Raw genomic sequence first — 13,508 nt, forward strand, 5'->3', positions numbered from 1 at the left:
GTGAACTCTCAGGCCCCAACCTGGACCTTTCATATCAGAAACTGATCCCAGCACAGGCTAAAGCAGGGGAACCCTAACTCTAAAACAACAGCCCTTATGAGAAGGCCCTGAGCCCACTCCCCTGCAGGCTGTTCTGACATAGCATTAACAACTGTCAATGCTTGTCCCCTCAATGCTGAAGGCACCTCACTCATCTCTGACCTTCAGCTCTCCAAAGCACCTACTGAATAAGTGAATGAGCCAGCCACCAGCAACGTCACAAGAGCAGGCAGGGCCCCCAGTATAAAGCAGATGCAATGGATCCCCAGGTATGTTTCAGCCTGAATGTATGACAGGGAGGGGATGTTTCCCCATGTGCTTGTGTCTTAATTACACAGAAAAGCTTTCTAGGGCTGTGTCCAGATTCTTTGCTGGAGTGACATTCTTGGAGAGAGGGGTCTCCCTCTCCCCAGACCCCCTTCTAGGAAATTCCAAGCTGTTAGATGCAGCCAGCTAACTCTGCAGAAGGAATGCCAACTGCTGGGTGCTTGTAAGAATCCTGAATTCCCAGCTTCATGGCGTTTCCAATTCTAAGGGTGGACCCAGGCCAAGTGTCACTGTTCTCACCATGGCACATGAGGAGGGGCAGGAAGAGCAGAGAAGCACTGCAACTGAGATGGTCCACATCAAGGTGCACCACCCTGCAGGCATTCCAACAGGCACAGGCTCGTCGCAGAACCCGCGGAGAGCAGAGCTCCACTCTGGCTTTCTGGGCATAGACAGTTGGTCCCCATCAGCCTGACCATGTTAGTACAATGGTGAAATCCTTCGAGTTCTAGAAAAGAGGACCACCTATGAAGGTGCTGTCTGTCGGGGGTATCTCTTCAAACAAGAAACCAAGCTGATCCAGGTGTGGCAGCCTGCCACCCAGCCCTAAGCCACCACCGAATGGCTGCCAGTAGACACTCAGAAGTCTCTACTCCCCCAACCCATTTCCACTTGGAAAGCCCTCAGTGCCCGACCCTTGACTTCCCAGAGTCTCACCATCCTGACCTGCTGCAGATGACAGGCTGGGCACAGGCAGCACCCCCCACCACTGTCTGGGTTCAAGGAGACCCTGGGAATGCTGGTGCACACCCACATCTTCTAGCTCAAGATTATCCTGGTCCATCTTGTATACCAGTTCTCAAAGAGAGATCAGGGGCCCTGGAGGTCTCAGGGAGCCCTTACAGGGGCCACTGAGAACCGCTTCCCTCGTCACACAAAGACATGTCCACCTGGCTCACTCTCATTCTCTCACAAGAGCACCATGGAAACTTTCCAGAGGCCACACAATGTGAAAAACTCGACAGACTGCACGCAGATAAAAGAACCCAGTTGTCTTCCAGACAGACCCCAAATTTGTAAAGTATAAAACTGTGTCATGTTTTTCCCTAATTTTTTTTTGAAAATAAAGTGATTTCTAAGAAAAATAGGTTCTGTTGTTTATAGTAACACATAATGGGCTTCTTGATGTTATTTTTAATTGAAGTGATAGGTATGCAAACATTTCTTCAGCTTTGATCCAATATAGCAAATATCGATAGATTTAACCCATATAAACAAAACCCTTTGGGATCCTTAGTGATTTTCAAGAGTGTAAAGGAGTTCAAAAACCAAGAAGTTTGAAAATTGCTGTTTTTAATGAGAAATGAAATATGTTTGCTTAAGCACTCCATCTTGACAAGAGCTAAAGGCCCCTACTTACACGCCTTGGTTGGGAATAAATAAATAAAAAGTTCAAAGTCACCTCCAGCGTGCATTTGCACCCATCCCAAGTATGTCTGGCAGTCACGTGGGTGGTTTTCAAGACACACTTTGCACAGAAGTGAGCAGCAGTGTTTAAGAACCAGGCTTAAGTCCCAGCTGCACCACTTGGGTGACAGGGAAGTTACTCGAGATCTCAACCCCCCATTGAGCAATGGGGAGGGTAAGGACAGCTGCTACTCCCAGTGTGTTGTAAAGAGCTCACTGGGCACAACGCCTGGCAAACAGTAAATGTCAAATAAATGTCGCTCATCGTCACCCTCACCACCCCTGCCATCTTCCACACATTCCTGCAATTGTGTCCCTAGCTCTGCAGATTCTGAGCTCCTGAGTCCTGTTCAACAAACCACTCTGCCCCCGGTTGTGGCTTGCTTCCTAATGGGATGATCGGATGATTCACAGCATAGAACCATCCAGGGGGAGGAAGGTTTGCGTCAGTCTCACTGAGTCAGTGACTGCCCTTTGCTGGATCCTTCACACCACTGTGACTCAGACACAGCCCCTCGAATCTCGAACAGCCCCCTTTATTCACGGTTACTCCAGGTCAGCACGTGCCCAAGAGGCTGCCAGGGTCCCCCCACGGCCTATTCATTCTTAACAATAGTGACTCTCAGCACTCTGCCCAGCAGTATCATGGCCAGCTCAGCTCGCATCTTACTGAGTATCTTTGTACGTCCGTTATTGTATATTCTGGACAGAAGTATTCTTGAGATGACCCATGCTCCAAATACACCTGGACCTTGTCTACCCTGCTTCCACCCTCGAATTGTCCCCAGTGGTGCCAACGCTGAAAGGAGGGTGATGTCTGAAGCTTCACCACGGGGCCTCAGGACTGCACACGTGGCCTATCATGGCAGGTGAGTTAGTGTAAAGCAATAAGAATCTGCACCCCCATCCCAGTTTAAAGGTCTGTCTGCCCCTGGGGGGACACATTCGGAATCTCGAATCTGTCTTTGTCCTAGTTGATAAACACTTGTGGGGGAAGTCAAGGAGAAAGAAGGCCACATTTTCTGTCTTTGGTGGCAGGTACCTGCTGATGCACTTGCTTCGTTTAATCCCCACAGCAGCACTGTGAGGATGGAGACGTTGCTTCCATTCACAGAGGGAAACTGAGGCCTCAAGACACCCATATCAGAACCACAATGTAGGCCAGGTCTGCCTCACTCACAGACACACACTGACAGCAACCGGGGAAGGGAAAAAAAAAATTCCCAAGACGCCAGCATTGTGTGGGACTTTTCACATGGATGGTTCTTTTAAATTCTTGTTTTTCTTGGATGCAAAAATTTTCTGCATAATTAATTGCCTTTGGAAATTACAGAGCAATTTCCCATTCACTGAGTTGGAAATGCCCATAGAAATGTAAATGCCAACGTGTCTGCAGGATACCTAACTTGAGGTGACAGAGGGTGGAAGGGGGGTGTGGGGGAGAACCCAAGCCTCTCTGTGAGGTCCACAGAGAGGATGAGCACTGCTGGGCTCCCGAGTCCACTATTGGCCTGCAAGGGGGTCAATGGGGTGAAAGATGAACTCCCCACTCCCAGCTCCTAGTTGCACTAAGAAGGGTTCAGGTGGGTTTCCAGGGCCAGAACCCCAGGGTATGAAAGGCCCATACCTGGAGAGATAATCTGGGGACCTGGGGTTCACACTGCTCAGCCCAGCCCTCCACGGGGTCCTCCTCACATCAACAGGTGTTAATTAAATAGGATACATTCCCCTCATGGAATACACGGCGATCATGGGTACTTGACGGAACAAATTCCAGATACAAAAATCAGCCTGCTCTGGGTCACAGGCTGTGGGTGTTATGTCAACTGCAAACTGTGCATGACCAAAAAAGGAAATATTGTCTGCTGTGGGGGCCAGAATAACTCAGTCTATGAGGTGGCGTGCCGGTCAGCATGGGATGCCCTCAGACCCTGAAGCCGGCTGGTCTGGATGAGGCCACCCGTCAGGAATGCCGGGGTCTTCTGCCTCATTCTTTTGTACCTCATTCCTCAGTTGATGTACAGTTTGGAAATGAGAGCTGTATGAAATGGAAGCATCCTTTCCCCTTGGAATCACTGGGGAGCAAAGAACATGAAATCTGCCTGATTAGGCTTGGGACTGGGCTTGGGGAGGCATGAAGCTGGCTCACCCCACCTGTGAACGTCATGGCTGCTAGCCTGCTAGTGGGCAGAGTACAAGGGTCTCTTTGAAGAGGAATGATCTGTGCAGAACAGTAGAGGGAATCAATTAGGGTCCTCTCAGCTGGCCAGTCTTAGACAAGGTGGTCTGAAGGCCAGGGATCCAGAGACCCCCTTCACACTGTCACCCACTCACCTTTTCACCACGTCTGGAAGTGATCCCAAGGTCTTGCCCCCACCACCCCAGCCTCCATCTCTGTTCTAAGATGAAATCCACAAAACGGAAGGTTTCCTAGTGACGAATGAAATGGCCACAGGGCAGGGAAAAGGTAGGAAGACAAAACTCCCAGATGACCCCAGCATGTGACATAAGCATGGATTATTTACAGCTGGTGTCACTTTGTGACAGCAAAGAATTCATCTATGCTGTGAGATACATGGCCAGGTCCCTGAAGTCCACTGCCTTCGGGAGGTGAAGGTCGAGGTGTCTGAACTCCAATGACTGCGCAGCAGAGGAATTAAGCAGCAAGCTGGGGCAGCCTGAGAGCCTGGGAGATGGGGCACGTGACAACACCTCTAAGACCCTCACCGTCACAAATGGGGTTCAGTAAGCAGGCCTGGGGTAAAGAGCAACTTAATGATAATAATTTAAAAACCAGTGTGACACCCTGGGAGGATGTTTTTTCCCTGTTTGTAGAAACAACTCTTTCAAAATCAGCAAGCTGTCACAGAGCACCCACTCGGTAATAGACAACGAGTGCGCAAGAGGAAATTAGATAAAGTCAGAACTTAATGAGCATGTATTACCTGGGTAGCTTTTTTTTATTTTTTAAATGATGCTGAGAGGCTCTGATGGACATTATGTTCCAACTTTCTGTGAAAAGTCTGGACCAAGCAGGCCAGGTTTATCATCCTGGCTGTCTGGAACTAAAGGTAGTAAGGTGAACACTGTAAGAACATTGTATTCTTGTCACGAAAGGCTATCATTTGTGACAGAAACCAGGCTTCAGAGTTGGCAAGCCTGACTGAATTCCAAGTCCTCCATGGGGAAGCTGGGTGCCCCAGGACTGGCCACTCCACCCACCAGAGTCTTGCAGGGTGGCTGGCAGATTAGGGATCGCATTAGTGAACTGAGCCAGCAGTGGTCATCCTCAGCACCCCGTGATGGCTTTTTGCTTCCTGGCCCCCTCATGCCTTCTTTACCTGGTCCTGGGCTTTTGTCCCATGACCACTATGGCTGCACTGTTCTATGCCATTCTTCCTTCTGGTCCAGCTCAAATGGGAGCCTTGCTGACAGCCAGATGAGTAGGTGATTCTCACCTCTGTTCTCCCAAAGCACTTTGTATCTTCCTGATCATAGACTCCCGCACCCTGTGGCAGTGACCGTCTGCATGCCTGGCTTCTTCTCTGCACTATTAATGGTTGAGGTGTCTGATCTTTATACCTGGCACAGTAAGTATAGGATGAGTGATAGATGATGGATGGATGGATGGATAAATAGATGGAAAGGTAGACTATGTGTAAAACCCAGAGCTTCTATGAATTCTTCCCTGAATAATTTGACACCAGTAATCACTATTCTGTTCTCTCTTGGCTTTTCCAAGATCTTTGTTCAGTTCTCCAACTTCCAAACCTCTCTTTGGCTTCATCAGAACTCACCATCAACCTGGTGCTCTCAAGTTCAGGTTCTGACCTACTTCTATTCTCACCCACTGTCCCTGGGGAACAAATCTCACTATACACCTTCAACAACAACTTCTATGTGGCTGATTGTAAAATCAATCCCCATATATAGCCTTATCTTTGAGATCCACTCAAGTTCTAAATTTATTCACTCATTTACTATTTCAGCAAATATTTAGTAAACACCTCTTATGGCATCTATCAAATTTCCCAAGTTATTCTCCTGTTCTCTCTGGCCCTTTTAGTCCATCCTCTAATGCACCCCAAGAATCTAACAACTGGCCTCCCCAGCACTGCTCCCAACTGTGTGCAGTCCTCTGATGTGCTTTAGACCTCTGATGGATAAAATCCAACATCTGAACATGGCAGTGGCAGCCCCAATGTCTTGCTTTTATATCACACTGAGTTTTCTCCTCCTTTTCCTGGACAATCCCCAGACTCTACTTCCCACCCCACCCTTGAATCTGTCCCAAACTGAGCTTCCCTCCTGCTTCACCTTTCCTGCTTTTCAGCCACCAAGGCCTGACAGGAATACAGCTCCTGAGACCCTCCACTAGGGCACCCCCTCCCCCAAGAAATATGGGTTCTCTGTTTGGGCTTCCTGGGAAGATCCAGTTCAATCCCATTCTTTTTCCATTCGCTTTCATACTCAAAAACAGGACAAGATGATTCTGGCGTTCAAGTCTCCATTTGCCCATGTGGATCCAGTAATCAAGACAAGGTGAAAATGTAACGAAAAGGAGTCCTTGATTCTTACTGTCTCTAGGCTAAGAGTGGCAAAAGGGACTTGGGGAGGATGGGGGCAAATGGAGGAAGGGGTGAGGAAAGGGAGGCAGAGACTCCGAGCCTGGCAGATGCAGGAAGGGCCCAGCTGGAGAGAGGGAGAAGCCAGAGTAAGTCTGCTCAGGTGTTTTTAGTGACAGGCTTCAGCAGGAACAGACAAATGGCTGCACATGGACTTCTGCCAAAGGAAAGATAAGGAGAGACAGGAGGTGACAAGATGGAGCAGGTCCCAGCTGGATGGAGACTGACTCAAGTTAGCCAGCCAGCAGGGCTGATGGAGCCCATGAATGGGACTGAATGGCTGCCCATCATGGCACGGGCTGGGTGAGGTTCAGAAGACCCAGAAGAAAGAATGTTCTCCCACCTGACGGAGTCAAAGCTGACAAGGTGACAGCAGATGTCAGAGGACAGCTCTGCTTGTCTCTCAAATCTTAAACCCACTGCACACAGCCATGGAGGAATCCCCATGGTCTCCAGTGCACAGGCAGGGTGGGAAGCAGTTCCCACCCGTGTGGCATATGAAAAACAAAGCCATTCGGCACTTGGAATGCATTGCTAAAGACACCCATGTAATCATTTGAAATGAAAACTGCTCAAATGAACTGGAAAATGTTTTACTTGTATTTTCTCAAATTCCCGAACCTTTCTTTCCATGGTTCAAAAGTTTGCATTGTCTAATTGCTGATTTCCATTTGTGAATGAATCAGTGTAAAATAAAATTAAGTGCCACATTAATCTACCCATCTAGTTTTAGGCATTAATTATCCTCTGAGCCATTTTCTCCTGTGCTTGCCACGTGTCAAGACAAGCCTGGATATGGTGATGAAGAATCCATTTTTTGACTCAGAAATTCAAGCCCCAGAAGTAGAGGACGTCCTTGATCTATAAGATCCACAGTTTACTGTGCAAAAGGGGCCTGATTCCAGGCAAATGAAACACATTTCTCACGTGTTAAAGGCATACTAACACTGTCAGACTGAATAAGTCACCGGAGTGGAAATTCATTGAGTGGTTTTGTGACATGCATTCTCAACTGCTGCATTTGATAACCACAATATATATAACACGGTTTTATATATATATATATATATATATATATATATATATATATATATATAATGTATATAACAGGGTTACCCTTAGCCTGGCAAATATGGCATTGTTTAGGGAAGAAGTTCAGAAATTGCATGTGTTTTTATTCCAGATCCATACCAAGGGACACCTTGCCTTCCTAGTTCTGCTAAAAATCCCCCAGGCTTCCAGGATACAATTATAAGATCTTGAATGCCCCAGGGAAAGAAAAACACTACATACTCAGTGAGTTTATCAAAATCACCACCTTTGGAGACTGTGTGGGTATCAAGTTGGGCACCTAGAGGGGGCAGTATATCTCCATGAGGCCATGAAAGCCTTGGGGACACAGGGCATAGAGCCCCTGACCCTTTCTTTGTGAGATTCAACATTATCAGAATCTTTCTAGGAGGAATGAAACATCCTTGACCCAGTACTCCTGAATGCAAGGGCAACACCAAGATCCTCCTCAGCAAACGCTGCTAGGAAAGAGAGAGACTGCTACTGCTGAGGGTGGAGAGCTGGCAGGCTCTGGAGGGAACTCCTGAGGACCCTCCCCTGGAGCAAAATGTCATGCTTTGGGGAGAATGGCTGCATAGCTGAGCATGCACCAAGAGCTGTTACACTGGTGTCCAAGGATGGAGCACCTCTGTTACACATGCAGGATGACCAAGACAGTCAGGGCCACCAAGCCATCAATCATGCATCAATCATCATCACAACCCATGCTCTGGGCTGTGTGGGAGCAGCTAAAGCCACAAGGCAGGTGGACTATTCATTAAGTAGCCTCAGGCTTGGCATTGGGGGCAGAATGAGGTTGGAGTGCGCCTCTGTGATTCTTAGATGAAAACAGGAGGGTCATGCTCAAGGGGACCTGTTGATAATGAGGAATAGCTGCAGCACTTGAGTGATTAATTAGAAAAATTAAAGAGATGGGAGCAAATATGTGGCAGCCCGACTGAGTGCTCAAGAGCTGAGTTTATTCTGATGTCAGAGTTTGGGAGGAAGGAGGTAAGGTATAAATTTGCATTATGTATATAAAACAATTTGCATCAGAAATAAAGGGATATGCTTCCTTGAGGCCAAACTCAGTACCAACATCCTTCCAGGCAGTAAGGAAAGCAACGAGAGGAAAACCGGCAGGGGAGACTCTGTGCTCTAGGGGAGGATGTGAGGCTTTGAATTTCCCCCCAGCCCTCTAATAACACCTCTGTGCTTGCTTTGCTATAGACAAGCTTGGAGGCCTAAACAGTCAAGTTCTCACTTTTCCTAGCTACCCCAAGAGGAAAGGAACCTGTCAGCTTCCTAAAAAGGAAGAAGGAAAACAAAGTCAAAAGGAAAAGCTCAAGTTGCGTCTTGTCTGTTTGAAGGCACAAAGCAGAAAAGAAACAGGTTTTGTGCAGAGGTACCCTGGGACCCTGGGGAAGGAAGCCTAAAAGCTGGGAGTAGGACAACATTACATTGCAGAAGTTTTAATGAGCCGCAGCAGCTCTTTGATAGGCTCTGATGTTGAGATGGAAAGGGAGCATTTGCAAGTGTGAGCTTTCCAAGAGTGTGGTGTTTAGGAAGCAATTTTCCCTCTTGCCATCTTTCCTACTGGGGTTATTCAAATGAGGCCTGAAGTCATCAGGGCAGTGGGGCTGGGGTTCCAGGGACTGTGATTTCCCCACCAGAGCTGCCGCTCTGGGAAGCTGTACAACAGCCTCCCTGAGATGGATTGAGTAGTTATGAAATGAAAGGCATAAAATTAAAGACAAGATTAATAAAAATCTGATGAAAGAAAACGCTGCGAACCAACCTAGCAGCTCAAATTACATTTACCACATTAGACAGGGACAGGGTAATCATGAGTAATAAGTTCAGGCTCTGGAAAGAAAACATGAGCTAAATAACTTAACGACAGGTATCACCAGGGGAAGGCCCTGACTCACCTTCCCAGGAAAGACTCAAGGCAGGGCATAGAGCCCATCAATCACACCGAGAGACAAATCTCACTTGGTGGGGCTCCTGGGTAGCCAGCCCTGGACTCTCAAGTTGCCTCTGAGCTCTACCTAGAGCCAGAAATGTGACAGCCTCCAGGTGCAACCTCCATCCAGGGGGCATTCACCGCATTGCTTGGTGGCTACCATACATTCCATTCCAACCTCCGCACGATCAAGCACAATCATTATTAGGCACAGGCTCTCTTGCACCTATTACATATTTCTGCTGCATCAGCTGGGTCTATTCCCTGATATTGGGGGTGTCTTTAGGTTTCAGAAAACTGTTCTTCTTCAGGTCAGTCTGAACCCCCAGATAGCAGCCCAAACATCCTGTTTTCTGCAGGTCTTTCTGCTGTCCCTCTCCCCAGAGCCCTCCAAGTCCCCCAGTTCCCAGCTATTCTTGCTACAGCTTAGTGGGGCAGAAATCTGATTTATGGATTGATATCAACCCTCCAAGGAGTCTCTCTATAGAACAATGAGCCAGGAAATGCAAATTGACTGTTCAGGTTGCACTTCTGGCCTGTGTAGGAGAGTCACAGACCTTCTCTGGACCTCATGTGTAGGCCAAACCTGTGAGCAGAGAAGATTCCCCTACCTCTGCCACCTCCTAGTCCTTGTTCAATGGATACAGCCTTATCCACTGCTCCCTTCCTGCGCTGTGCAGCTTCCCTTCTCCAGGCAGGACCAAACCCCAAGCCTCCTGGCTCTGACCCAGAAATGGATAGATGGTATCCTAGGAAGAAACTGTTCGGATTTAAGGCAAGTACTACTCTAGAAATCAAGTCCTGTTCAGAGAAGAGGGGTTCCTTCTGCTCAAAGACTGAAGATACCCAGGAATTTGGGTGTCAGACCAGAGGAGTGGTCTTCAGATTCTCTGCTCCTTCCCATCCCTGCTCCCTGGACCAAGTTTCCCCGTCCTGCTCCTTGACTCTATTCACCTTCTGCTGTGGATTCTTTAACTCCCTGCCTGATTGGCTTCCCACATTTGGGCTCACTGAGGCCTATCCACGCCCTCAGGATCTCCACTACCCATCCTGCTCCTAGCTCACAGCTGAGGGTCCCAGAGGACCAGAAACATCTGACTTCTCCCAGCATGCTAACTCTTCATAAAGCAGGTCATCTGAGTCCCTCTTCATAAAGCAGGTCACCTCCTTCCAGGGAGACAAAAACAAAAAGTGGAGGGATATTACTCCCAGAAGATCTTCACCATGAGAGAGGTAGAGAAATAATTAGGACTTTCACTTTGCTTTGGTTTCTCTGAGAGCTGGTTTAAAGAAGGGATGGGATCCCATTCTCCTAGAATAAAACAAGTTGATCAGAAACTCAGCTGACCAGAGCTCTCAACATATCAGACCTTCTTTCCCACTCTCTGCCCTACAGAAATGGGGAACTGAAAACAAGAACCTAGTTACACTCTCACCTACTTGTCTACCTGTCTAAAGCTTATTGAGCACAGAGGATTTTGTCAGACATGGGACCAAAGGCTCCTAGATCCTATCTTGGGGAAAATGTACAGGTGTTATCCAACAAGCTGGCCCATCTGAATCTCCAGCCTAGGATCCAGCTTGCTCTTCTCAATGAGGCATCAGCACAGCCCCAGTCTGCAAAGACTCAATCTCTGCTCATCAAAGTCTACTTGCTTTGATCAGCAACTGAACTCAGCCCTAAGTTCTGGAAGGACATACATCAAATTGTCAACAGTGGTCGCCTGAGGGCTGGGGCTGAGTGGGAGCAGACAGAGGGTACTTTTTCTTTTCACTCTACCAACTCCATATGGCTTTTTCTCTTTTTATATGGAGAATGTGCTTCTAGACTTTTTCAAACATTAAAATCCATCAATAAATGGCCCAAAAGGAAAAGGAAGCAAAGGACTCAGGCTCTGCAGAATTTCTGATGGAGGCTGAAGGTGGAAGAAGAGCTAGGCTGGAAGGCACCCACTCTTCATAGCCACAGAATGCCCCAGAACAGACTCAGGTATTCTCAAAGCTGTCCTCCCCAGATGGACATGGCTCAGCTCACTCCCTTTGGCTGGTGTCTTCCAGTGTTCTGTCCCTGAAGACCAAGAGGCTCCATATTTCCAGTCAAATCCTCCCCTGATTTTCTTAAACTCCAACGGTCCCTGAAGGCTTGAGGAGGGGGTACCTGGCTCAAGCTCACCTCACCCAGGTGATCCCCTCCCCACCTGAGAGGTGCGCAGGACATCAGCGCTATTTTCCCGATTCTAGAACCTCTCAGCACCCCCTAGTCAAAGATAGGATTGTCCCCAGGGTGACAGGATAAACAGCTGTGAAAAAACAATTTTTAGAAGGTGAAGTCAGACTCTCACCAATCTTCCAGAGGCATAAACCTTGCTTCGCTCTCTGCCCTGGAGCAACACAGAACACTGAAGCCTGGCAGCTGGAGAGGCCACCAAGGCCCCCCTGCACCTCAGTGATCACCCAGCCACCGGTGCTCTTACCTACAGATGTAATTCGTCTTGCAGGAATCCTGCAAACTCAAGCAGTTGGGCTTCTCCCGCTCCTCATAGGAACACACAGGCACGATGGTCTGTCGCCGCCGCTCTGTGCAGGCGATGTCCCGGCAGGAGCAGAACAGCATTCCATAGCTGTGCTTGGCAGGGACCTTGTCAAAGAACTGCCGCAGGGCCTTGTGGCACTTGCGACGGTTGCAGACCTCGTTGGACATGCTGGTGGTGCACGGGGTGATGTAGGCGCTCCTGTACTTCTTGCAGGTGTCGTCGAGGTTGCAGGCCTTGGCTGCGTCCAAGCAGTTGTTCCCTTTGGGAATGTGCTCCACTGTAAAGCAGAGAGAAATGGTGAGACCGCAGGTCAGCATGAGGTCTGCCCACGCCTCTCCTGTTCTCATTGAGATCTTGACATTCACCTGGCCATGCTGGAAGCTCTAGAACTCAACAAATTTTGAAGCCAATAACTTAATGACTTTGTGGCAATGAGAAAGTGTTAGGGGTGTAAACAATGGGAATGTACAGCAACACACAAGCCCCTGGTATTCCCCTCGATGTGAAAATAAGGAGAAGCTATGGAGTGAGGCCAAAGGAACTCAGGCACCTGCCTGGCTAGGAGCAAACAAGGCAACAAGAGAATGCTTCCAGCTCCTGCTCTATAAACTGAAATTAGGATCAAAGAAAACAGCAACAAATTATATACTTGTTCATGATACAGTATATAAATGATATGCTGAATGCAAGTATAATTGCCATGCAATCCTTCAGGAATATAATTATGTAATAAATGCATATAGTACATGCTAATTACTATATGATTACAGAGTAATTACATGGTTATTTGAGCCCAGAAGACAAAATATTATGCCAGCCTCTCTAAACAGGAAGAAGCAACTACAGTGAAGCTGTATTTAAGTTTCAGCTCATGGGCCATTGGAAGAAAACCAGAATAAATCACATAAAAATTTGCAAACTTCAATTACCACTTAACTCACCACATACAAAAAGTCAGCTCTGTGAGTACTGAAGTTTCCAACTAGGAAGATTCAGCTAGAATTTTTGGATAGAATTTCAATGGGCTTCAAAGCTTGGGTTTTAGGAATCTCACAAAACATATGCTGCCTTCCACTCAAGCCCTGTCTGCTCAGGCTGCCAGAGAAACCAGTACCATCCACCGTGGGGCTGCTCCCCTGCAGTCTGGATGATAGCACAGGGGCATGTCCACTGGGTGACTGAGCACACTGGCCATCACCCCATCCAATGGATAAAGTTACAAATAAATGGGCAAGGAGAATTGAGCTGGTTCCTACATAGAGGTGCTCTACAGGGAGAAGGAAGTGATAGAAAAACTTTCCAGAATCAAATGATAAGTGGAAGACTGATAAGCAGGTGTACCAGTGACCCTCTGGGGAAGAGAGGAAGGCAACAGATGAGTAATGCATAACTGTGAGATTAGACACAAATCTAATCTCAGTCCCTGCTCAGCCCTCAGCCCCTCTGTGGATTCTGTGACTCCCTTTCAACCTGATGATGAGGTCATTTGGGAGAGGGTCCAGATAGTTGTGGGGGACTTAAAGACGGGTGTTGTGCTTACTGCACATGTAATTGGCACAT

General features: G+C 47.9%; 1 protein-coding gene across 2 annotated transcripts in view; it reads right to left on the minus strand.

Moving 5' to 3' along the window:
* Positions 1-13,508, minus strand: part of GFRA1 (GDNF family receptor alpha 1) — a 194,478-nt gene that overhangs the window by 49,556 nt on the left and 131,414 nt on the right. For both annotated transcript variants that reach the window (XM_081267765.1, XM_081267764.1), the window contains exon 5: positions 11,889-12,225. In XM_081267765.1, coding sequence (XP_081123891.1) covers positions 11,889-12,225 — 337 coding nt within the window. The remainder of the gene's footprint in view (positions 1-11,888; positions 12,226-13,508) is intronic.

Source organism: Spermophilus citellus (genome assembly GCF_964194105.1).
Source record: "Spermophilus citellus genome assembly, chromosome: 15".
NCBI classification, from domain to species: domain Eukaryota; kingdom Metazoa; phylum Chordata; class Mammalia; order Rodentia; family Sciuridae; genus Spermophilus; species Spermophilus citellus.